General features: G+C 36.4%; 1 protein-coding gene across 1 annotated transcript in view; it reads left to right on the top strand.

The window, feature by feature from the left end:
* Positions 1-773: 773 nt before the first annotated feature.
* The window catches only part of PITPNC1 (phosphatidylinositol transfer protein cytoplasmic 1), an 83,992-nt gene continuing 59,080 nt past the window's right edge, over positions 774-25,685 (top strand). The window contains exon 1 of the mRNA XM_069799328.1: positions 774-925. Coding sequence (XP_069655429.1) covers positions 830-925 — 96 coding nt within the window. The 5' untranslated portion in view covers positions 774-829. The remainder of the gene's footprint in view (positions 926-25,685) is intronic.

Here is a 25,685-nt window from a genome sequence, read left to right as displayed (position 1 = left end):
AATGCTTTGTGCTGAAATCCTCTCTCCGTTGAAGCGTTTGTCCAAAACCCAGATTCTAAATATATCTTCACCTTTGCTTAAAATACCCTTGTGGATGAACATGGCCTGAAACTCGAGCACAGGTAGCGTAGGTAGGTGGTAATTTCTTAGTAAAACTTTTTTGTCATTTAAGGAAATGACTGAAAGTCAAGCCGCTCTGGCGATGTTCTAAACTCGGTGTTAGGAGCATTATGTTTTATTTATCTGCAAACACCCTACCTGCTCAATGTTGTAAGTAAGATAGTAACACCTACATGTAACACACGTGCTGTATAGTTACTTGTGCATATAAATAGTGCTCATCTATAGGTGCAATAGGTACCTACAGGCCTGACGGCATATGCAAACGAGGTGGTGCTTTCTGGTTTACAGTGTCTCTCTCGCATGTATCAAAAAAAAACCCGTCGGTGGTGTTTTCTGTAGCCATTTACGCTCTAGAAGCGGCCGTTGCAGAGGGGGAACGACCCTGCCCTGGAACGTAGGCGCGGCCGAACCCGCAACCGCGCATCTTGCGCCGAGCTGGGCTCCCAAGTTTCTCTTCTCCTGCGGGCGCCGCCGCCGGGGGGAGGCGCCCTCCTCGCGGCCGCCAGGGGGCGCCCCGCCCGCTGCCCCGCCCGCTGCCCCACGGGGAGGCCCGGGGGGGGCAGAGGCTGCGGTCTGAGGGCGCGGGGCGGGGCAGGGGGCGGGGTTACAGCGCGCCCCGCCCCGCCCCGGGGCCCCTTCTGCGGCCGTGACCCACCGCGGGCTGGCTGCGGGCGGTGGTCGTGGGGCGGTCACGTTCAAGTGCGGAATGTTCCCCTTCCCGACCCCTCTCCCCCACGGTCATAACCAAATAACGTCTACTTTGCGAGTTAATTTGCGCGTTTCTTGTTTCAGTAACGTCCAGGTGAGTGTTTTGCCGCACGATTTGTGCTTTGCAGTATGGGTAGAGGAGTCCTCACGTGTATGATAGTCATTTCAATGGTCTTTTTGTCTGTATCGTCAGATTTGGCAAATTAACAGTATTGTAAAACAGCATTGAAACTGCCAAAATACTTCAGGCTGCTCAGGAAATTCCTTCTTCTGGGAGCAGGACCTAAAAACACCACATAAGCGTAGGTAAATAGGCATAGGTTTAATTCTAGCATTTTTCCAACCAAGTTATATAGTATGCTGAGATATTGGATGACATTGTTCTTTTAATACATAATTTGATTTGTTTATTGTATTATCCTAATGTAGACAACATTTTATCCAAGCCAGTTCCTGATGTCCTCAGACTACCACACTTAGTTAATAACAGTCCATTATGTCATCAGAAGGGAGCAGATCTAATTTATTTTGAAAAATTGTTGTTAAACAAGATTTCCAGATAGAGAAAAGTTCAAAAATCTCTCAAAACAGGAATGGCTGATGCGTAGTGAGGCAGAAGACGATGTTGGAAGTATTTTGTTCTCTAGAACGTTAACAGAATTAGTAAAGATACTCATGCATCTTGTAATTTCTCTTATGTTGAATGATCCATTATTTCATCCAAGAGCTGCAGCTGAGATGCCTTAATGAGAGACCTAGAACATGTCTGATACTTAGCATGAATTTCATTATTAATTATAAAATGAACTAGGACAAAATTGTGAAATTAGCAGATATCTTATTTTCGTTATACTATTTATATACTAAAAATGTCCTGCACTGTATTTCTCATTGTGGTTCACCTTTGTGATGTTTCCTACGGTCTATGAAGGTGTTATCTTATTTTACCTGTAGTTGCACATTATCTACCAATAATACATGAACTTTTTGGCATCTGTGTAGAATAAGAAGGTGATGCGTTATGCAGTCATTAGGAGAACATCATGGGGCAATGTTCAGCCTCGAAAAACCAAGAGCATTTTGGCTCTGAGAGGCCCAAACTACCTTCTGCAAGGTGCTAAGTCACTCTGAAGTTCAGTGGGCTTTGACGGAAATGCAATTTCCAAAGGATATGCAATTTCTCACAGGACTGGGATGTTGGGCCCTGATTTACGATGGCACTTAGGTACCTAACTTGCATTGACATTACTGGAGTTAAGCACCTCAGTATTTTTGAGGTTGTAGGTTTCAACAGCTGTGTGAAAAATGCAGTTCTTTCTTACGCAGCTGCATGGCTTCCTTTTTTGTGCTGTTTTCCTTACTTAGACATTACAACTCTCTTTTTTTCTGCTGTTTGAAAGTTCTGTCTTTTGGCCTGTGCACTTCATATGTACGTTCAAAATCATTTCATTGAGCAGTTTTCTTTTTTAGCTCTCACTTGCCAGTTATCCATACATAGAAGTCTCACAACATGAATGAGAGAGAATTCCATCTTTAGTCTGTGGTGTTGTGTTGCCACCAAAACCAGAGTGGCTTCCCATGTTATTCCTGTGAAAAGAATCAGGCACAGGAGGCAAAACAGAGTGTTAAATATGTCAGCCAAGCACCTGTACCCAGTCTTCTGTAGTCAGATTTTGTGTGTAAAGTGAAAAAATGTGCATTAAAATGTTGCATAATGTCCAGTCAAGTAACTAGAAGTCATTACTTTGCATGTAAATAAATATGGACACAGCAGTATAGCAATTAGTACTACACTGGCTGACTATTATGACCTAAACTTATCTCTAGAGAAGAGTAAAAAACTGATAGATGTCCCCATAACAGCAACACTATCTCCAGGTTTGAAGAATTTCTGGCATTGTCGTGGATAGCAGATTCTGCATGGCTGGTCTTCATTAGCTACTGTAGATGGAGTTCTTGAGGCATTCTTGCATTGATTCACTTATTAGATAAGATACCCAAATATTTATGGCAGGTTTGTTTGTATACCTGTCAACTTGGAGGCCAAATGCTTTCTTGCAAATAAAACATTTCCTAAGAAATGTTGATTACTACAGACTTAACTTGTTCTTGTGTATTTTGAGCTAGGATACAGGAGTCAGAGGTGCATCTTTTTTTCTTGTCCGTAAGCACCAGGAAAGGCGGGTTGTTCCAAGAGTGCTTGCTGACATGCTGTGGCACTATGTTACAGTTCTTATTCAAAGCTGAGGGAAATTCATTAAGCTGAATTTTTATTGACAGTTATTTAGGACTGTTACATATATATCGTTGCAAGCTGCCTGACCAGCTTTAAAATAATCTGAGGAAGGAAACATTATGTCAACTTGTAAGCAAAATAATAACAACTGCTGTAAGAACTTTGCAAGTTAGGTCAGAATGTAGCTGTTGGGTTGATGAAGCCAATACAATTGCCAATTAGAAGTCACTCTTTACTTCATTTGTGGTACTTTTGGGAGGCATGCATGCAAATTCAATCCTTTTGTTAACACTGACACCTTATAAATTGAAAAAGCCATTTCTTTTCATTAATACATAAAGCAAGTAAAATCTGTTGCAGTAATTGCTTAGGATATGTCACCCATCTTCATCCCAGCTGCAATTAATAAATGAGCCTGCCTCTTGGTTATTTTTCCCCTTGCATTTTCAAGTGTTAGTTCATTCTTACAGATAGTTTGTTACATTATATGAGAGAATATTATAATAGGCTGCATTGTGGTTTTTTAAATATCATCAGTTAAAAAACACATTCCTATGCATGTGAAAAGAACACCAAGCAATTGGAAAGAGCGGAGATGCTAAAAAATCCTTAGACTTGGGTCTCATTGCAAATCATAATTCCACAATTCTTCACAGGAAGGATTACATGGTTTTGTGCTTTTGAGATGCCTTTATCTGAAAACATAAAACAAATCTGGTAGGTTAGCATGTTACTAAACTTTTATTTTGGAAGAGGCAAAGTATAGTGAAGTTTATGATTTATGTGGAAAGTAATTAGGGGAATAGGTGGAAAGACATTTTTGCTGGATCCTCTTGAAAATGGAGTTGTTATTGCTGTAAAATGCTAATAAAGATGTGAAGCTAGGTTGTATATATTTAAAAGCTGAACATCAAATAAAATACAGTAGTCATCCTAGGTTTTTTTCCCTGGAAACAGGGATGACCATGACCATTTCTATCAGTTCTGAACTGTATGTGTATGGCTAGTATCTAAAGTCCCAATAGGTCTTTCTTTCCCTTGTTCTTTATTTCAACCAAGGTTATCTCTGCTGAAGTTGGTGGAACTGCTCCTGTTCTAGGCTTTAAAAAAAAAAAGCTAAGTTTGGTCTGTGGGGAGCACTGCCTGCATGAGGTGTGTAGGAGGAGCTGTATTGTCATGAATACAAACAAGCAGAGACCTGCAAAATGTCCGTAAATGTAGATCATGATTTTTCAACAAAAAGTCCTTTCAGCATTAACAAATTCTGGTTTTAGAGGTGTTGTGCTTGCTCCTTTGTAAAAAATATCCATTGTTTAACTCTTGTTTCAAACATTATGAATTCTCCCAGTGTGGATTATTTACATAAAATTATTTCAACAACATATGTGTAAACAGTATTTGTATTCTCTGAATCTTATGTACATTTCTTCTTTAAAAGATTTCATAGTCTACTGTTTTGTGTACAAAGGGTACTTGTTATAACATGTTTTATTCAGACAGATTTAAAGCTCAATGAAAGCATTTGAGAGAGAGTTTTTATGCCCTGAGAGTTAGCAGGTGTTATGATATTTAGACATAACTATATGCATGTAGAATAGAAAAGCCTTTAGTAGGGTATAAAGTGTAAAATACATTTTCTCTAAACTATGGTTATCTACTGCAGGACAAACTGCGTATACTCATCCTGCAGGTAATATAGATAGGTTAAATAATGGTCAGTTATATATGCTTTATTAATTTTCCAGCTCTAACCACAGAATGTATTTTCAGGAATATGTAAATGTATGGAACATTTGAAAAAGTAGTATGTTGGCTGTAAGCAAGAGGACTATAAGCAAACATAAGGTGAAGTCAGCTTTTCAAATTTAATTCAATTTAATTACTTGTAAATAAAATAATAGTTGGACCGTGCCATGACCATGACCTCTGCAGAAACAGTTTATCTGGCAGTTTTGAGCTGAGGTTGTCCAGCAAAACTGGAGGCTTATTGTGCAATTTTAATTTAAACTATCAACAGCTATAATGCATCTGTAGTCTTACACTTAATCCTTTACAAGATAGTAAAATGCTATGAGAAGTAAAGGACTTTTTACTCCAGTTAATCATTCTTTCTGGATATGCCTTACGAGAACGTCACCAGCCTTACCTTCTTTTTGCAATTAATACTGTGGAGGCACTGATAGATTTGTCTGAGGAGTATTCAGAGTTAATTATCGATCTAGAAAAGCTCTTTACACTGTTATGAATATCTTTTTACCCTTCAAAAGAAATCATTGTGTAAGACTTTTGTTAGCAAACAGACCTGATCTGGTCTCTTGTGGGCGGTCATGTCTACTCACATCACAAGGCCCTCGCTACATACAGTGTGACCTTACATTGACCTTAAAGCTTATGGACTAGGAAGCATCATTATAATGTTATAACAGATAAAATAGGTGAGAGAACAAACCAGAAGTTAACTTTTAGAACCAAATAAGAACAGCTATTTAATTTTCTTTTGATGCACAGTCTAGTTGTAAGAATGAACAGATGAAAGTGAGAGCTGCGTTTTACTGTGGGAAGAAAATAAATACCTTGCTTTAGCTTGACCTTCCTGTACTAGTTGTTGTCACCTAGAGAGCTATAAAAGCAAAGCAATGCAGATGTCAGATGTTTATTGAACTCCACAGTAAATAGAAGACCAAAAATATCCAATTTTCTCCTTTACTCCTATTAGCACATTTCAATACAACTCTGTGAAAGAAACAAGACAACCTTTGTTCTTGAAGTTTCAGTGTAAATCATTAAAATAATCTTTCAGTGGAAAGGATTAGATATTACCCAAGGAACTCCAGACTCTGACATACACCTCTCTCCTCTCTTGCTCTATCTCTTCCTGTCCCCACTTGTTTTCTCCAAAGAGTGTATATATATAGCAAATAATACTACACATTTGATTTGAAGGCTTTGTTGGCAAAATATAGGGCCTAGTTTTGCATTTCCCATAAAAGTATATGCAGCTTGTCAGTGTTTTAGGACATTTTCTAGCTAAAACACTCTGCAGAGCTTTGATGCTATCAAGAACTGCGCCAAGTGTGTTTGTCTTTGAAGCATAATGTAGGTTGGGAAACAAAAGAACAGGGAGAAAAAGACACAGAATGTCAACACTGGCTTTTAAAACTTAGTGCTTTCTGGTTTTTTATTTTTGGGGATGAACTTCAAGTTGCTGAGTGCATGAAGTTCTTGTAAGAATTGGTGTGAATGCTAAATGATCAGTACTTTTGAAATTGTGGCCACTTTTGTTTATGTACCTAATAATGAGTGTCTGTATTAGCACCTTGAAGTTTGATAACTCTTGACATGTCAAATATGTCTTCCCTTAGTCCAGTCTGTTTAATTTCCTCATCTGTCTAATTGTAAGGTTAGAAATAATATAGTTATACCAATTTTCATGTGCTTTTTTTCTGACTGGACATGTTAAAAAATATTAGGTGATTTTTAGCCTTTGAAGTATATAAAGCCCTCCAGATTATAGGAAGATAAAGATTTCGGTAATAGCTAGGAAAGGTTAAAAATTATATTTCCCTTCATAAGTATTCAGTTTAGTCTGATAGGCATTTGTATTGTTAAAATCTATTAGAGATCATGTTCTTTTGTACAAAAGACTGCCTAGTCAGGTAATGGAAAACCCATAGTATGTAACAATGGTTCGTTCATTCATGATATTCTTCTTTGTGACTAGTGAGCTGACAAATATGTTCCCCAGGCTGTCTTTATAGGACTGAGTCAGTTGTGGATGCTGAAATACATGCGCACTTTCCATCTTGAATGTCTAACCTAACACACAAGCAACCATTAAATACTATTAAGGATGGAGACAGATAATACACATGTGCAAACCATTGAACTATATTCAATAATTGTGGGTGAGGGATAATTCTTTGTATCCTTGGTCATGGAAAACTTACTTGTCATGTAAAATTAATTTTTTTCAAATACTTACAATTTTCCTTATATTTTATCCTTGTCTTCTTTGGTTCATAGAGCATCTGTCATAAGCAGCAGTATATTTTGTAAGACTTGATACCAAAATAAAGCAAATAGTGATGTTTCATGCAGATTTGCTATGATAGCCCTCCAGTGCAGCCTGAAGAACTTTGTGTAGGAATATTGTGCGCATATTTAAGTGAAATTACCAATGTCTGCATGCGTCTAGAAAGCAAGGAGAAAGGTACTCCCCAGGATTATTGACTAGGTTTAAAAAACAGTGAAGAAAAAGTAATTTAGATTTCAAGTTGGGTTAAGAGATGGGTTTACGGTCTGTATGTGGGGGAAACTAGATTTGAACTTAACCTGTGTTTATATGTAACACTTTTAGTCTAGCTTTAGTCTTGTTTATCTCCTTCTCAGTTCATCATTTCTTCCCAATTTTGGTTATAAGTGGTCAGCCAATTTTGAACCCTTGGATATGTATTAAAATACTATTTTTAGGTTTATAAAGTATAATGCAGGGTGCTAAATTGTAGGAATGACATTTTAATGGCTTTTCTTGGAAAAAAAAATATGTATCTTCCATCTTTTTCCTGTTTGTGGTCAGAAAATGCTGAAGCAGTTTTGGATTCTATTAGTTCTGTACTTTTACGGTTCTAAAGCTGGTTTTACAGTGCACATTCCTAGCTTTTAAATATACTTAACTTGTACACATACTTAATTTAAAGCACATCTAGTCACATGTCCTGAGTTACATGCATAAATGTTTGCAGACTGGGTTTAGTAAAAGACCTGTTCGTATGCTCTCCAGAAAAATCATGGTCTCTATTTAGGGGTTTTTACTTGTCTGTTCTAAGATTAGTCTTGCCTAAGTCATTTAGGAATACTTAGGCTCTGTGGGAATTGTTTTCTGTGAGCATGCTGAGTATGCCTTATTTTCCATTGCATCACACTAAACGTCATATTAGGTTTAATGTGTTGCTCGACCAATGACTAAGTTTAATTCTTTTTTCAGCAAAAATATTATTGCAATGCATGACAAAATAATTATGTGATAATGACACTCCAGTATAACGCATACTGTTGCCCAATTGCTTGATTAACAATCAGTCACTGATGACAGTCAGAAACACAACTAATTATTGAATATATTTTCAGCTTTTTGCTCTCATTTTATATAAAAGTTATTTAAAAATGTAAAAATAAACTTTTGTGCTAGCGTCACCACATTACTTGAAATGTTACAAAAATACTCAAGTCCACTGTGAACCAAAAAATTGTATTTATCAGAAAAATTAAGATGATGATTCTATTGATAAGCATGACGTTCTTAACACATGCCAAGCTTGTATTTCTCCTGGTCATACCTAGATTTTTTTTCTTTTAGTAGTTTCACTTGTTGGGCCCATTGAATACACTGATCCTGGTAAGTATAATCTTATCTTCTGAAAGATGCTTGACAGATTTATCCAGCTATTTATCTGATTTTGTCAGGTTTTCTTTGGAAGTGCAAATTAGCTGACCTTTAAGTAATACTTTCATTGAAAGTGACTTGAAATAAGCCAAATGAAACATACAAAATGTACACATGATTACATTCTTAAGTAACCTGTCTGCTTCTTTTATCATGTAGACTTGATATAAAATTTATTTACATCTTATTTCAGTGGATCAGCCCTTGTTTTGCTTCATTCTGTGTGAAAGGAAAATAATTCAGTGGAATTTAGACCATAGTAATACCGATGAGTTCTGTTGCTGATATCAGAGAGGCTAAGATTTCACCAAATATGTATGACAAAACACAGCATATTTTTAGAATAGAGATGTTGGGAATTTAAATTGCATTTTAGTTGCATGGTGCAAATCTAAAATAACTCCATTGACCTCAGTAGATTCATTCCAGATTTCTATCAATCTAATCAAAAGTAGACTTTAACCAGTGGCTATAAACTAAAAGAAAATGTAAATTTCTCAAATCTGTTGTTCTTATCAAGAAAGAAACCAAGCTGACATCTCTAAATCTTTAGAATTCTTGCCTAACCTAAAAGACGTTTTCACATGGTTAGATTAAGGCCCCAGATTTGTGTCAAACCTATGATAATGTCTCTGAGCCTACGTAGAATTAAATGATTGCAGTCCTCGCACTGCAAAACTTGGCAGTAACCTCCTCGCTCTCAATTTTCAGTCCTAGCTTTGTAGAAACTCTGATTCTCTTGTCTTTCTCCCATTTTTGAGTCCTTGGTCATACTCCCAAATAAGGAAGCCTGGCCAACCACAGCAGGCATCTGGCCAGCTGGCAAAAATCTGCTGCTCAGAACAGCAGCCTGCTGCTCTTGCTGTGCCTCAGTCTTGCAGAGAATAAGGAACTACACAGCAGACTAAAACAATTGATAATTCAACTCCCCTCCGAGTACTAAGCTCAGGCTTGAATCTTCGTATTCCCTCAGTTACCATGGATCTCTGCACCCAGACTGGAGCTAAAGAGCACTGAGTTCCAAAATCTTTCAAATGTTCTAGAGGATTGCTAAGTTTATTTGCATTTCCAAACTGTTTGCTACTCAGTTAAGCCCAAGTTTTTTGGTTTGTTTTGCTTTTTTCTCTCCCCCCTCCCCGGTTAATTCAGTATAAAAACATGTTTCCATATATTAAGGGGACTCTTACACATTTGGGATAGGTTGGGGGATTTTTTCCCAATTAATTTCAGTGGAGGGAGAATAAAGCCTACTATAGGGATTTTTTTTGTTAATTTGCTTTCCACTGTTCTGTTATAGCTTATTTTCTCCACAATCTCTGCTTTTTTCATGTCTGAACATGAACTCGCTCAGAGTCAAGTGATGCTGAACTTTTAAATCTATTCTGAGTGGGTTTGAGATGAGGCAAACAACATTTTAGTGGAAATGTTATGTCATAGTAACAAATGCCTGTGGATTAGTTAGTTTATTTCCAGGACCTCATGGGCTATACATTGCTATTTATAATTTAACTTTCTCAAACAGCCATGACTGTGTTTATGTTACCATGGTGTTACTTGCCATACTTGAGGTTGGATAGTAAATGGTATAATTGAAAATAGATACTCCCACTGAAATAAGTGTAACAGGTGGTTATGTTTTTATTTAATCATGCTGCAAGCATAATACAAGTTAAATGTGGATACCTCTAACCTTGCCTTTTCACTAAGACATTTTCAGACATGCCAGTTTGTCTTTAGTGGCCAGAACTGGAGTAAACAACATGAGCGATTTGTCTTGTGACAGTCCAAGGAATGTCAGTGGCAATCAATGAGTATCCTGCACTTCAGACTTCAGAAAGCAAATGTTCTTATGCAGGAGACAAGGAGATACTCTGACGGGGGGGGGGGGGGAGGTCTATATCTCATCCTTCTGGGGACCACAGTCTGGATAAAGCTCTAATTTCTTAAGAGCATTTGAGGAACAGTGATTGCTGTTCCCTTGTGATTTCCTCATATTAGCCCTTTTACCTCATGTCATCTCTTAATTTCCTCCAGTCATTCACCATAAGGAATTGCATATCTGTTTTGAGGTCTGCCCTATCTTAATATTATGTGGCTTAGTTTGACTTTAGCTTACACCCACCTTCCTGGTGTTGGCAACACACATTCAAACCATCCCCCTCTCACAACCATAAGAATAGCTTTTGGTTAAATTTTGTCAACTTCCATAGGATAAGTTAAATGTTATATATATAATGTATGCAAAATACGTAATACATAAATCATATAATATATAAATATATTTTTATATGAATACATATATTTTTTTTCATTCTTCAGAGTAAAAGGACAGAAACATATGGATATTATCCTAAATTCTCCTAAATATTTAGGCAGGAAAATAAAAGGATTGTAGATTTTTCTCTCAGAAATAATCTAAAATGTGAAAATTAAAAAATTAAAAATAGCAGTATTGTTTCTCACACTCTACTTTCTGCAAAAAGTCACATGCCCAAGAATATTAAGTAAACAAGTACGAACACTTCAGTCAGAATGCTATGGTTATTATCAAAGGCATTTGTAAAATACATTTTAATAGAACCATACAAAAGATACCTAATTGGTGCAATTGTATGAACAGTAAAGTGCAGAGTAGAGATTCTTTCATGAGTTCTGCATAGCAGTTTCCTGTTGAGGATTTTTGTACCTTTTTTTAAAAGTAGCTGTCAGGCTTCCATATTTACTGTGTTAAGTTTTGTATCAACCAAAGGCTAATTGGGTCCTCCAATTTTTCATATAGCTGTAAGATATAAAATGAATTTTCATCAGCAGATGTTGTGTGCATATGTAGATTTTCCTCTTGAACTCAGCTCAAGGTTGTTCCTCAGTTTTCCTTTTGCATTTTGCCCAATGAATCCAATTTGCCCAATGAAAGCAAAGCCAAAAAACCCACCAATGGATCAGAAGGCGGTATGATTTGTCATATTTTGGTTTTAAGCTGGTTTACATTGGCTTGAAATGTTAATGTTATTTAAACCGGTATCACTTCCTGTGTACGCAAGACAGAGAGTCAGAGTTTACATCTTAGAGCTTTGCAAGGAGGTCCTTATACCCTTTTACAAGCTTCTAGTAATTGCATTCCTTTCCACAGGTTGTTATACTTAACATCTTTGTAGGCCTTTTCCACATGTAAGAATTTTGGAAGTTAGACTTGCAATTTAACTGAGCTACTTTAGCTTTCTAGGCTTACCTTATAGGTAGCAGTTGGTTGACTTTATTGTTACAGAAAAGCTGAGGACATTCCCTAGGGCCACTAACAAACTTCTATGTAACAGTAGGTATGCAGTAAAGCATTAGTCTTTGAAGTATTCATGCATATTTAACGGTAAGGAAAGAAGAAGAAGAAAACTCAGCCTTGTAGCCAATCCAAACCTTTGACAAGAACAGTGAGTTAAGGAAAAAAAGCACTGAGTTTGCAAGACATTTTTGGTCAGATGAAATAAAAAAAAATCACTACTGAAGGTGATTAATACAGATTAGTAGATCACGTCTGTTAGGAACTGTGTCATGGATCCATGAATCCAAATGGAAGTCCACTTTCAAGCTTGGGTTTTTAACTGTCTTGCTGACTTATCCCGGTTCATCTGGCCCTTTGCCTGGTCTTTTTGTAGATGTAGGACCTCTGCCTTCTTTTGGTGCTGGTACTGAGTCTCAAAGTAACAGAATCCTTGCCTAAACCTGTGGTGCCCTGGAGTTTCCTAAATCTCATCTAAAATAGACTGTTGACCTGGGAAATAACTAACCAGCATTTCTAACCAGTGTAGCCCATGTGGGTACAACAGTAAGAGTCTCGAGTCAGACCCCTGTTTTAGCAAAGTCTTCATCAGTTACAGACCAGATTTTGTCTTGATGTTTATGAAAGATTTCCCATTGTGCTCTACCAGGCTTCATTTTGTTGAGGTTATATCTGGTTATTCTGTGCTTTTCTTAAACAGTTATCTATTAATATTCATGCTTAACAGTCACAATTCTCTGTGTGAAATTGTAGCGTGAATTTCTAATTTTTGTGTTAGTGTTGATAGCTGGTTCCTGATATTGCCCCCCTCCCAACCCAAGTATTCATTTCTCTGGTATCTTGCTTCTTAACTCCAGGTTAGACAGTGCAGTGCAAATGTGCCTTGACTCTTGGTCTAAAACAAGATTTTAACCCATTTTGTCAGCTAAAGGAAAATAAGTGAAAAGGGAACAAGGATGTATACAAAAGACATTTTTCAGATAAAGGAATTTAATAAATAATAAGGTTGTATACCAATAGACAGAACTCACTTGCTCCATCAGGTGACAATTAAAAGCATTTTTTTTTTTTTTTTTTTTCAACTGGAAATATAAGAAAACTATGTAGGAAAAGAAATAGGCTTGCTGATTAATGAAAGCTTTGCCAATATTTTGTCCTGTAATCACTGACATTAAAATAATTACAGAGCTGTTGGGCTACATTTTTGCCTTTCTTATTTTGCAAACCCTTATTTTTCTTTTGCACTTCTGACACCTTCCAGTCGAGTTTCAGACAAAAAGAACTTTCACTCTGTTTCATCTACATAACAGTTCATCACCCCACTGATACATCTGTGTGCAAATTATTTGCATATGTCAGATTTAAACATACACAGTTTTGGAGGCACAGTAAACTTTGCAAGTTGACATATAAAGTTAGCCTCAGTAATTCAGCTGAAGATTTGGTCCCTTGCGTCCTTTCTGTAGTTAGTGCATTGTATCTGCTTATGATATTCTAGAAAACAGGGAAAGAAAAATGGTATTATCAAAGTTTAAAAGATGTGGAACATCAGCAGATGTTTTTTTACTGTTTCCCATACCTGCATATTGATACTAGTTTAAAATTATTTTTCTTAAGCTTCAAGTATCAAATATTTCTTCATATTTTCCATTTATATTGATGAGATGAAAGGTTCAAAACTATTTAATTAATGAGTTACTGGGTTTTTTCCTGCTAAATCTAGCATTTTTTTATAAACTTCAAAAATATATAAAATCTTCCATGAATCATTTCTTGATGAAAACCAGTCTTTTAGTTTTTCCATCCAATGAAGTTGCTGAGGAGGTTCACGCTGGGGAGTTGCTGTCATGAAGATGCGAAGACTTGTGGGTGACATAAAGCCATTCTAACATACTAAGCGTGGGATCCTTTTCAGGCAGACTCTAAACAACTTCATAAATTAATCATTACCTTAAGGTAGGATGGCACTGTGGTGTGTATTGCATTCTCATAAGAATGAGAAATAACTAGCCCAAGATTGAAGGCTCATGTACTGTATTCCTAAGGTACTATGCACTGGTAATATGGGAGGTCTTGTTTCCTCTCAGTTGACCTCTTGAGATGTTTCTCTGTAATTTCACACTGTGAAGTCTTGTGTCTCTAGTAGTACATTCATTTGTTTTCATAAGTAGAAGCAGTAACAGTAGCTGCATGATGTGGACTAACTAGTGTCAAACTGGGGGCTGTTTGGTTCCTCTGTCTGTAGAAGATCATGGTGAAGCCCGAATTTTCATCCCTGAATTCTTCCATCTGTCATGCGCTGAGGTGACCCTGGGGTGAATTTGCGCTAAAGAGTTTTAAGCTGGTGTTCCAGGTGTTCATTGCCACTGGGGTCAAGGAGATGAAGTTACTCAGCTTTTCACCTAATCAAGAGTTGCTCTTTAAGTGTTGCAGGCTGCAAGTGATCACTGTAACTCTGTATCTCCTCTGCTCTTGTGTTCTCTCCTTTTTTTTCTTTGTTCTCTCTATAATATGCCTCCCACTCCCTCTTTTAAATCCTTTTTGTAGGAGGTTAATTACAAAAAAGTAGCTTTCCATCCTTGTTGGGTTCAGGTTATCGTTTGTTCTCTTTATATATTGTTCATTGGGGATTTTTTTAAGTTATTTAAGTTATGGATGAGTATGCTACCATCGTTAATGAGTACGTCAAACACTTTAAGACCTAGCGCAAATTCCTCTGGGACTTCACTGGTGTCCTCTCTCCAGTGATAAAAATTACATGTCTATTTTACTTTTAAACAATGATCTATCCATGTAAGGACATTTCTTCTTATTTCATGGCTAATTTGTTTCTTTTAGAACATCTGGGGAGTGACCTTGGCCAAATGAGCTTTTGATATTGAATTGGCCCATATCAGCTAGGTCTGCTTTGTCTGCATACCTGTTGACCCCTTCAGAGACAGACTAAGACATTACTTTTTTTCACTAAAGCATGTTAACTTTCCCTCTATATTTATGCATTCAAGCTGTGCTATTCACACTTTTTTTTTTTGCTTGAGTAATAGGAATCACCCTTATACGCTCTTTCTCAGTTTTCTGTTCAATACGTTGAATTGATAGCAAATGAAAAGCAAATTAATACAACTCCTGTCCTACTTGGTGAAAGTATAGAATTTTAATTTAATGCCAACACAATATATTGAATTAATTGTAAGTGCAAAGAGACAGAATTCCAATTAGAGTACTAGCTGATATTTTTTTAGCATGGCTATCTGCTTTACTATGTTTAAGCAGAAAACTTTGGTAGGGGGTTTTTCATGACTTTTTTTTTAATATCTATTCATTGAAATAATTGACCATTTGAGAACTGCTTCTTAAAGAGAAAGGTAGCAATAATGCTAACAATTAGGATTTCAGGGGGTTTATTGATATTTTTGGCAAGCAATATTTGTTAGTGGTGTGCAACAGTATTTCCATATTATATTATAAGTTGTTTTGCCAAGTGCTGGTTGGCAGTATGTCATGTTCCTTAGTTTCCATTTAGAGCTAAGTACTCTTCTGATGGTTTTATCTCTGAAAGGAATTAACATTTGCTTTATTTTAGATACTAGCTCTTTTAGGATGCATATCATTTAAACTAATGGGATACTCTGTTATGAAGCATTATTCTTTTGTTTATCTGGGCTTTGTCATTGCCAGTAGCAAACACTGTTCTGCTGTTGTTTCATCACCACAGTCCTAGTTCATGCCCAATGCACACAGAACTGGCAGTCTTGAAAACAGAGATAAATTTCCACATCCATGTTTAACTTTGATTTGTTCTTACACTTTTGCTATAAACTCCTCTCACTGACTGTAAATCAGTAAGTGAAAAGCACACCATGTACACTGTCTGCAGCCAAGCATTTGATATGGTTGTAATTAATTGACAGCATTCCTATAGTATGCTGATAAGCAAGATTAGTGCCCTTTTCAGGTCCACTTCTACTCACAGTGAAGTCACTGGGACTTTCCCTTCTTTTCATTAAGAATGCAACAATATGATCCTAAGAGAAAATTTATTGAATGAAGAGCTGTGTATGAAATGGAAGACAAATTCTGTACTGAACTGCACTCTGTAGAACTCCATTGGCTTTAGGTAGAGTGGAAGAAAATGTAGTAATTTATCTATCAGTGGGAAATAAGGATATGTCTGCAGGCTTGTGAATTTTGAATTAAAGATTTAACTCAGTTGTGGTGTCTTCGGATTGTAATAATACATTAAATCAGTTTGCAATATAATCAATGGACCAAGTTGATACTATGTTAAAAATTATAATTAAGACAGGTAGTTTTGTAGTAAGAAGGTACTAAATTGAAAATAAATTTTCTAAGGTGAGATCTAATGTAAAAAAGGAAGTAGTATTTCTGTGGACTACCAGCTACTGTCATGTAAAATCTTGTGGCCTTGGAAGACCAGATACATCACTGAAAAACTTTCTATGACTTATTTCCATCTTTCACACTTACATAGGAGGTATATCAGTTAGGTGTAATGGTCAGAAAGAAGCAGGATCAGGGGAAAAAAAAGTGCATGATCAAATCTGATGGCAACATAATAGCTGACCAGCATTTGAACAGAGCATGAGGTTTGCATTAAGAAGATATACTTTTAGGTTGTACATACTTAACATTTTGTTCCTGGAATGCTGAAGAAATCCCTGTCGCTATTTTGTATAACACAATGCCAGAAAAAAAATCATACCTGGTTTCATGATTCAAGCAAGTGCTCTTTGTCTTTCTCTCCCACAGAGCACTACAAGTAATTTTTGCATATGACAATCATATTTGTGTGTTCTTTAACTCTGTTCTATCAGAGGACCAAATTACGTTAGAAAATTTGAACTGTTTCCTAGGGACTTCTGATAAAATTGTGGAACAGATGATTTAATAAATGATATGTAATATGGACAAAATGGCACAAGATGAAGCAAATGCTTGTCTGGTGAGTAGATTTCTAGGACAGATGAGCCTGGCTTGGTAAGTGCTAATACATTTTTCTTTTCTGGCACTTGTTGCTTTATTGCCTTTCATTACTTTGCTGCCTCATCTTCTTTAGCAAGTGAGTTAACAGTAAAAAAAATTCTTCATGTGGACCTCTGCTCTGGAACTTAGGCAATTTCATTGTCTTCTGTTGATAAAAATCTTAAAACCTGTCCTCTTCAGGAGAAAACCTATTTTTCCTCATAAGAAAATTAAAGCGTCCCATGACCGCAAATGCAGGAATCCTAGCAGTCTCAGTTATGCTCCACATTCAAACAGGAATGACATCAATAGTTGTTGAGACCTTTTTGTTTTGCTGATTGTGCTCTCCAGTAGTGGCTGTAGTCCTGAAACTGATGGCCCATGGAAGCCTTCACTGTCAGTAATGGGGAAAATATGCAAATATAATAATCTTCTGAATCATCTTTTATAAGGCATTACTGCAGTCTGAGACAGAATTACAATCCACCAAAACATGCAAATCACGTTTGTGTGAGTGACAGAGTGAGGGTGTCCCTGTGTTTAAATAGGGCATTACTCAAAATAGTACTATTCCAGCTTTCCATGGGAAAGTACTTTCTGTTCAGTGAGATGTTTTCTTTCTCTACCTAGTCATCAAAAACACCATCAATCCCCTTTCCAGTGAGGCAAGCTTCTGTGGAATGTGACATTTGTTATTTCCCTTACCTGATAAGAGCTGTATACCTACATTTGTACAGAATGTTAACACATACTTTTTTTTTCTTTTTTTTTTTTTTTTTTAATGCTTGAAAAGGGGCTTGTTCAGGAGAATGTAGCCCCAAAAAATTGATTTCCTGGCTAGATACAGGAAAGGTAAATTCAGTCTTTCTACTGTTTTTCAAGCACCTTAATGCAGAGAAGGAAATAGGAATGAGTCTGTTGGAGTCATGAAATAGAGTATATGGTTGCAAATAATTCAGAGTTAACTTCTCGCTAGTACTTCTGCATCTGTTGAAAAAAAGAACATTATTATAGTGCACAACTCTCAGATGAGGTTTCAGAATTTATATATTACAGAAATAGAATATACTGTGCATATTATAATCATGCTACCAATTTATTGAATGTTTTTGGTGGGATTAACAATGTAAAATTAAAATCTATATAGGCTATAAACATATTATTCAATCCTCCTGGATCTTCAGGCTTGATCTTCTTTTCTCTGGGTGGATGGAATTTGTACAGGCATCAAGAATTTCATACTAATATATAGAACTGACTGTCAAACCAGATCCAGTCAACAGAGGTGATAAAACTTTTCCCCCCTCAGTATTCAAAAGTGCAATTGCATCACAGATATATCATTGCATATTTGGATATAAAAAAGAAGGTTTAAAATATTACAGAACACAGGAACTAATGTGTCATTTTACATTACTTTACATGGCTTCATTTGTCATGTTAAATAAAATGTTCTTATTCTTACCTTTTTTTTTTTTTTTTTCACTTTCTATGAGCTTAAATATTTAGGGTGAACCACCAATTTGGTTTGAAGTTCTAAAGGGGATGTGTTCATTGCAAGTATTAGTACCAGTGTATATGTCCTTCTGAACATCAAATTAATAGTTTGAGTCATGGAGGTTGAAAGGAATTTAAATGCTGCTTTAATGAGGACAGACACTAACATCTTTTGATACCTTGTATCGAATTTAAGTAGTATGCCTATCTGATATACTATTATAGTGGTGCCCGCTAGTGCTTCCATAATTATGGGCCTGTCAGCATTTCCATTACAAACCCCTATATTACAGCTGAAAATATCACTCCAGGATGAAGTTTTGTACAAAGGCTTTCAGCCTTGAACGAAGAAGCTTTCAAAATTAATTTTGCTGCTTCTCCAATTTAAAAAATGAAGTTTTGCTCTTGCTTACTCTACCCTGTATTAATGTCTTGTTTTCAGAAAAAAACCCCACAGGGTCAAAATACTGATGTTTGTTTCCTGTAGCATCAATATAACACATCCAAAAGATAAGAATTGAAAGCTGAATGCTTTTATTTAACCACAAAAAGGGGCGGGGGGGGGGGGGGGGGGGCGGAAGGCAGCACAAGCAGAAAAAAGTACATCTGTAAGCTGCCACTCTGAGTTCATAACCTGCTTCATTTGCAACCTGTCTACAAAGATTTCAGTAGCCTATATTCTTTTTCATAGATTACAAAACAGCAATGAAATTATAATTCTGTTTTTTGTCAACATAGACTGGTTCAAAGATCATTATTTAAGGGTTCAAGGACAAGCACTTAGAATTAGGAGGTGCCAAAATTAACATTGCCCATATAGTTTTGGTTTGCCTGCTTTTTGAATATATTTTCCATAGAACTGGCTCCTGGAAAGGCTGGGTGGTGCTCAAGTGACCACCATTTTTTCATTATGTAATTTTTTGTCTTCATTTCCAGTAACTTATTACCTATCTCTGAAGTTGGAACCACTGTCTATCATGGTTTGAGTGATGCTTATCATTAAACTGTCTGAATGTTTTACTGAACATTAATCAATTTATTTTCATTACACTTTTGTAAATGAAAAGGTTTTCTAATTTTGCAGATAGCAAACATCTGTATTGAGATGAACATCTGTATTGAGACACAATAGTTGAAAATATTCACTTATTTTGAATATTTAACACTTGGAACCTGATTTTTCAGAGTGGAATTATATAGCCCATTTAAAACACGGTTCTCATTGACTTTAGCTACTTTAGCTATCTGGTAAATATTTAGCATTTCTTTGAATCAGATCTCTTGTGTCAAGTGGGGTACCTAGATGATGAGGAACAAGGAGATAGCAATTGCTTGTGAAGAATTTGGGTTTAAGCGATTTGCCTTGTGTTACCTCGATTTCTTAATTTCTGTAATTTCTCATCCTTATGCATCACAACTGGGTACTGTTGTGCTGGTGATGCCCAGAGGATATGCGCTGATGTGGATTCTTCAATTCATATGACCTTGAGCTGGCACGGTTTTCTTTCCCAGTATGTTTTTCAGCTCTTCAGCAAATGGAGCAGAAGCCCTATGTAAAATTATCTACAATACTACGCAGCTACCTCAAATAGGGAGAAAAAGTGGTACGTGATTATTTAATTGTGCCATACTGTTTATGTACACAAGTGCATTAATATCCAATAAGCCATCCATCACTTTTTCATAACTTTTGAGTGCCTGGCCTTACAAGCCTGATAAGATTTCCTTAAGCATAGCTTTTGTTTGTGATTATTTGGGGGGCTTTTAAAACATGGTGAGGAAAAAAAGCTTGACTATGTGGCCTCATGTGGGCCACTGTCTGTATTATCATCAGTGGTGGAACCTTGAGATGTGCTGCACAGACTTCTGCACTTGAGATAATGGAGGGTAATGGATAAAATAATGATATAAAATGTACATGATGACATATGATAGAAGAGAATAAGCAATAGAAAAAAAAGTGTGATAACGTACAAGGAAAACATCCTATATATAGTAGGATCTGTGAGAGGCTTGAGAGTGTGCAGTAAGAATATAATACTTCGATAATTCTTCTGGAAAGCTCTAAAAGCTTCTGTTGAGAATATGGAACTGTATTTGCAAAGGCTTAAATTTAAAGTTTTATATTTAGCCAAGGGCCTAAACAGGAGTAGATTGTCACGTGAACAGCGTAAGTATTTATGCAAAGACTACACGTCTGTTGAACTTCAAGTCCCTTGTCTAGCTGACTCAAGGCATGAGAGCCTTCCAAAGGAAAAAAAATTACAACATTTATTTCCAATACAATGAATCTTTTTTATTTAATAATTACTATTATTCTTACCAGCAACTGAAACATTCCTGAGCCATTTCGATTGTGGCTTTCTAAGCCTAAAGTAGACACAGTAAAACATACATGCAATTAAAATTTAGCAGAGTTGTTACCAACAAGAGAACAATCTCTTCCATTAGAAGTTGTCAGCAAGCTTAATGATAGGTAATCTGTTACTTTCTTGTACTTCAGATATGTATCTCTTCAATGTAAGTGGTTCATTTTCATATTACTGATGGCATAAATTTTAAATACGATTCTGTTAACAGAAAAATACTGCTACTTATTTACACAATATACTGCCTATGTCAATGTTAAAATAAATAGTTGATGGTAACATAAACTTGTGTTTTACTTAACTGGCAATGACCTGCTACAGTATCAACATCATTGCTGGTGATATAAACTGTATAGCTGGTAAATACACAACATATTCACTAAAGTGGCTTCATTGGAATTATTGTCAGAACAATATTTTGTTAAGTGAAACTGCCAGCTGCTTATGATATTTTAGGCCAGATTCATCAAGACAGTGGCCATCTTCAAGTCAAATACAGATCAGTAGGAGACGAGAATGGTTATTTGGTTTCAGTTATAAGCTCCTTTATCTTTTGTTCCAAAAAATAATAATAAAATAAAAGTTAGCAGAAGTTAAGAAGCAGCTAGGAGTATATGTACACTTCTGAGTGCAATACTGCAGTCAGTTATCTGCACCTGGATTATCTGCAAATGTTAGCCTGGGTGTTGGAAACAATCTAGCCATGGTAGCACAGGGCAATTCAGCCAAACTAGCCCATGCTGACCTTGCACTGCAGTAAATGGCTGTATTATTTTTTATTATTTTCATATTGTTTCATAGATGAATTATTTGCTAGCACTTAAATCTCAGCTTCTTTCGGTATTGTCTTCGTATAACCTTCTAAAAACACACCTAATCTTTTATTTCAAGAAAATTTGAGGTTGTTCCACTGCTTTGAGCTTCTCACTTAATAGCTGTTCATACGGATCTTTAAGCTGATGGTGTTCTCTGAGGGGCTAAGATGAATTTCTTCCTATGTTCTAGTGTATTTCTGAAAGGACAAAATATTACATTTTTGTTCATGGGTTTGTATTCTTGCAGGGGCAATTGCAATTTTAGGAATTTCTACAAGGTTGTTGTGACATCTAGAAAATGATTTTGAAGCCAATATCTGATGGTAACCTGAGAATTCATTTAATGGCACTTTTTTCTTTCTGATGTCATTGGAAGGAGAAATGTCAGTCAGATGGCTTTAATGAAACATTTGATCTATGAATGAGTGGAGAGGCCAGCAAGTCTCTGCAAGTTTCCCTTTGGGATTGCTTGCATTTCTAGACTTCAGAAAGTGCATATTGTGTTCTGTGGTTGCCCTGGATGCATGTCTTCACAAAGATGAAATAGTAATACCACAGTGACATCTTCCAGTTAATCACGTGGCAAACATACTATAATGTAGAAAACTGTTTCACATCATTCTGACTTCACAAATGCCTTAGCTGCAAAGGTAAAAGCATCCATTTTGTAAAGATTGATAGTTTTGTGATATAAATATCACCAATAGATAGAAAAGGAAAGAAAATAATCTAAAAATGGAATAGCAAAGAACAGTATTTCAGCCCTGTGTGATTATTCTTAATAATAAGTGGAAAACCAATACTAGTTTTATCTTCCTGATGTAATGAAATTACTGAATTATCCTTTCATTTCCACAGGTCAAAAAAAAAAAAAAAAATCAGGAAATTTGATCCTTCGTAGGCATTTGTTCATACGAATGAATCTTAAGTCATTCTGTCTGTCTTTGCAAGAGGGAAGTCATTTTTTGAATAGTTGGGGCTGTCAGGGCTTTGTGGCAGAGTAAAGGATTTAGAATAACAGTATAAATAGCAAGCCTCAAATTCAAACCTTCTGGCTATAGAAGAATATGTTGTGTCTCTTTCTATGACTTATAGGAAAAATGTAAGGTCTTTTTTAAGAAAACAGCCTTACCAAATTAAGGCAGCATACAGAAAGCTTGGTTCTCCAGTTTGTGCGAGCTCTGGCACAGAAAATGAAGTGACCTTCAGGGAGTCAGCTGCAGTTAGCGGATTATGAACCCAGTCCTATTGTTAGTGCAGCTCAAGAAGTCTACTAAATTTTTTTTCAGGCCACCAAGAGGCTATCAGATCTATAATGCTGTGTAGTCATCCTTTTTCTTGCTACCATATTTTGTACATAAAAAAGAAGTTGAGGAACGTGGAAGACTGATATGAGAGCTGGATCTGCTAGATTTGTACCAGTTGGAGTGAACTGTGACACACATTTGCTATATGTGGGATTCTCTGTGTTTGTTAAGGTAGTATATCTGGGTACTATAGGAAAAAACTAGCAAAGATGAATCCAAGGCTGAAACTCTGACTTCATTTCCTCTCTCCCACACTTTATAATTCAGGTGCTATAATACAAATCTGCTCTTTGTTCTCAGTAACTCAGGAAGAACTAGGCAATGGGAATCCTCTGAGTTGTAAAAAAGAGCTCTGACCCTTCACTAAATTAAATTGGATTAAATACACTGTTTGCCCTTTTGGAAGGCTTATTTGGTTGTCAGATCTAAGCTTTTGTATTCTATGTTGATGGTCATTATGTGTTTGTGTGTTAGAAATTATTGGAAGAATAAGAAAATAAAGCAATAATCAGTCATGCTTCCCAGACTCTGTAGTTTTAATATCACTAAGTGCCATGGGAAAATGACATGAAAACACTGTATTGTCATCCAGCAGCCTTGAATGCAGTCTTGCATCTTTCCTTTCCCTAAATGAACTTTGTTTTGCAACACTAAATCGTCTTCTATGTTTAGGCCTCACTTTATAAACATCTTAAATATTTTTGAATAGTATTTACTAATTTTGCAATTTAAAGAAACAAGTTGCAATCAAAAGTTTTAGATTTTTTAATTTTTTTCCCCTTTTTGGCATTAAATATTATTTTTGAGACCACTGCATTATCTGTTCTATTTTTTGTAATACCTGGGGTGCTTTTTCCTTATAAAGTAACTTCATTTATGTGTCTTAGTTGTTTATTTGGTGTGAGTTGTTTGCACATCCAGGTTATATCAGGTAGCTATTGAGCTATTCAGTATCATGATAAGAGAATGGGCATGTGACAGGTTTAATACAGTCAACTAGAGTATACACTTTTAGCATATAAACCCATAACTGCTGTACACAGGCATGCATCCCACTATGCTAGATTTCTTCCCACATATTGCCCTACTTGTCAGCATTTGTGCTCACAGCAAGACAACCATTTGGCTCCAACAGAAGTAACACTGCAAGCTTCCCACAGAGCCAAATTGATAGCTGGATCTCGGTGACAGTTGTGACCTGTTAAGACAGCAATTTCTCATTATCATCCTTTCAATCAAAAAGTAGAATTTTGTGCATTAATTTATTTGTTTTTAACTAATTGTATGCAGCCTGGGTAGAAGAAAAGATTTGAGAAGTACTGTTTAGCCTGGTTGTCTGCGGTGGCAGGGACTGGCATTGATAATCCAAGACTGGGGAGAAGTATATCATATCAGATCAAGGAATATGCAGCTGAAGAATATGCCTACTCTGCTGTGACACTGTGTAGCTTTAATTTGTCTGTCTGAGGTGCTGTATAGCAGTTCAACCATGGCAGTGAGGAATTCAGAGTGCACTGCCTGCCCAGATAGCTATCTGCTTCTCAGGAGAATTGTGCAGTCCACACAGAGCACAAGGCAAAACAACAACAACAAAAAAGAGAAATAGAGAATTTAGGTTTTAAAGTTGGATAATTAACCATTGCCATTCTTTATATGTATTCATTCTATACAATGAATGTGAGAGAGGAAAGAATGCAATATTATAAAGATTAACAAGTGGCAGGAAAGTGACGGTGTGGATCCTGCAGTAACAGTTTGCCATGAGCTCCCATTAAACCTATTCCTGAACTACCTAGCTAAAATATTCCTAGACAAGCTCCAAGCCCCAGGCCCTGCTTAAAATACCTCATTCCAGAGTTTTCCCTGTTTTGGGAACACCTAGTAGGTAGTGTGACACATCCTCCCTCCCTTCCCTCCCCAAAAGTTTTCAAACGTGGAAGAGAGATTTACATTAGAGCAGATCTGAGAAGCAGTGCACTTAAGTTTGTTAGATAGGAAATTCTTCAACATGCATTTGCCTAGCCTTTGAGCTGTAGAGTAAAGCACTGAGTATTCACATTAAAGTTTAGCATTATCTGGTTAACAAAACTGATAGTTCATAATGTTTTTAGAATAAAAAAATATTTCATAAAAATGTTTCACTGTCATGTGTCTGTAGAAATAGTAGAAACCAGTAGTGAGATTCATTCATGTTTTAATCTTTTTTTTCCATCTTTTTCCTTAATTATACCTTTTTGCGTTTCCTGAGGAATAATTGACAGCCACATAGCATATGTCAAATCATTCTATAAACTTGTCTGAATTCTTTATTTTTATGAAAAGTAGTAAGTTTATCAAACAAGCAGATGATGACCTAGAGGAAGGTCAAGCTATGTCAGCATGCAACAAGTTTGTGTTCTTGCTGTCTGTTCTTTCTGCATGCTATAAAAATTAAAAAACGTATTAAACAAAGAGCTTTCATTGGGTTGCCATTGCTACACCAACCATTTCCTCTCTGTAAGTTTGAACCAATGACTTGTTGGGAGTTTGTCGTTTGGGTAGTAGAAGGCCATGGGATAGCAGGAAAGGAAGCAATGATACCTTTTTAACTCTTATTTTTAGACTGCGGTGAGGGGGGGGGGGTGTTTAGCTTTTGTGTGCGTGTGGTTTTGTTCAGGTTTTTGTTTGGTTTTTTTTTTAATTATTGAGGTCTACAGCAGAATGCTGAAGATTAATTCTCTGACTTTTGTACAAAACCAGCTTTTTCTAATGTGTATGCATTTAGAGTCTTTGAGCTGTATGTTTTCCACTTTCAATGTGTGTCTTTGATAGCAGATTACAGCCCAGAGTACTTGCATAAACTGTAATCTCATGACTATCACAGAGCACTGTGCTGTGGTCTGAAGGAAGAAAACCAGGTTCTCTATAAAGAGATCTTATCTATTTATACA

This window comes from Haliaeetus albicilla, chromosome 12 (assembly GCF_947461875.1).
Source record: "Haliaeetus albicilla chromosome 12, bHalAlb1.1, whole genome shotgun sequence".
NCBI classification, from domain to species: Eukaryota; Metazoa; Chordata; class Aves; order Accipitriformes; family Accipitridae; genus Haliaeetus; species Haliaeetus albicilla.
This window is presented reverse-complemented; position numbering and strand designations above follow the sequence as displayed.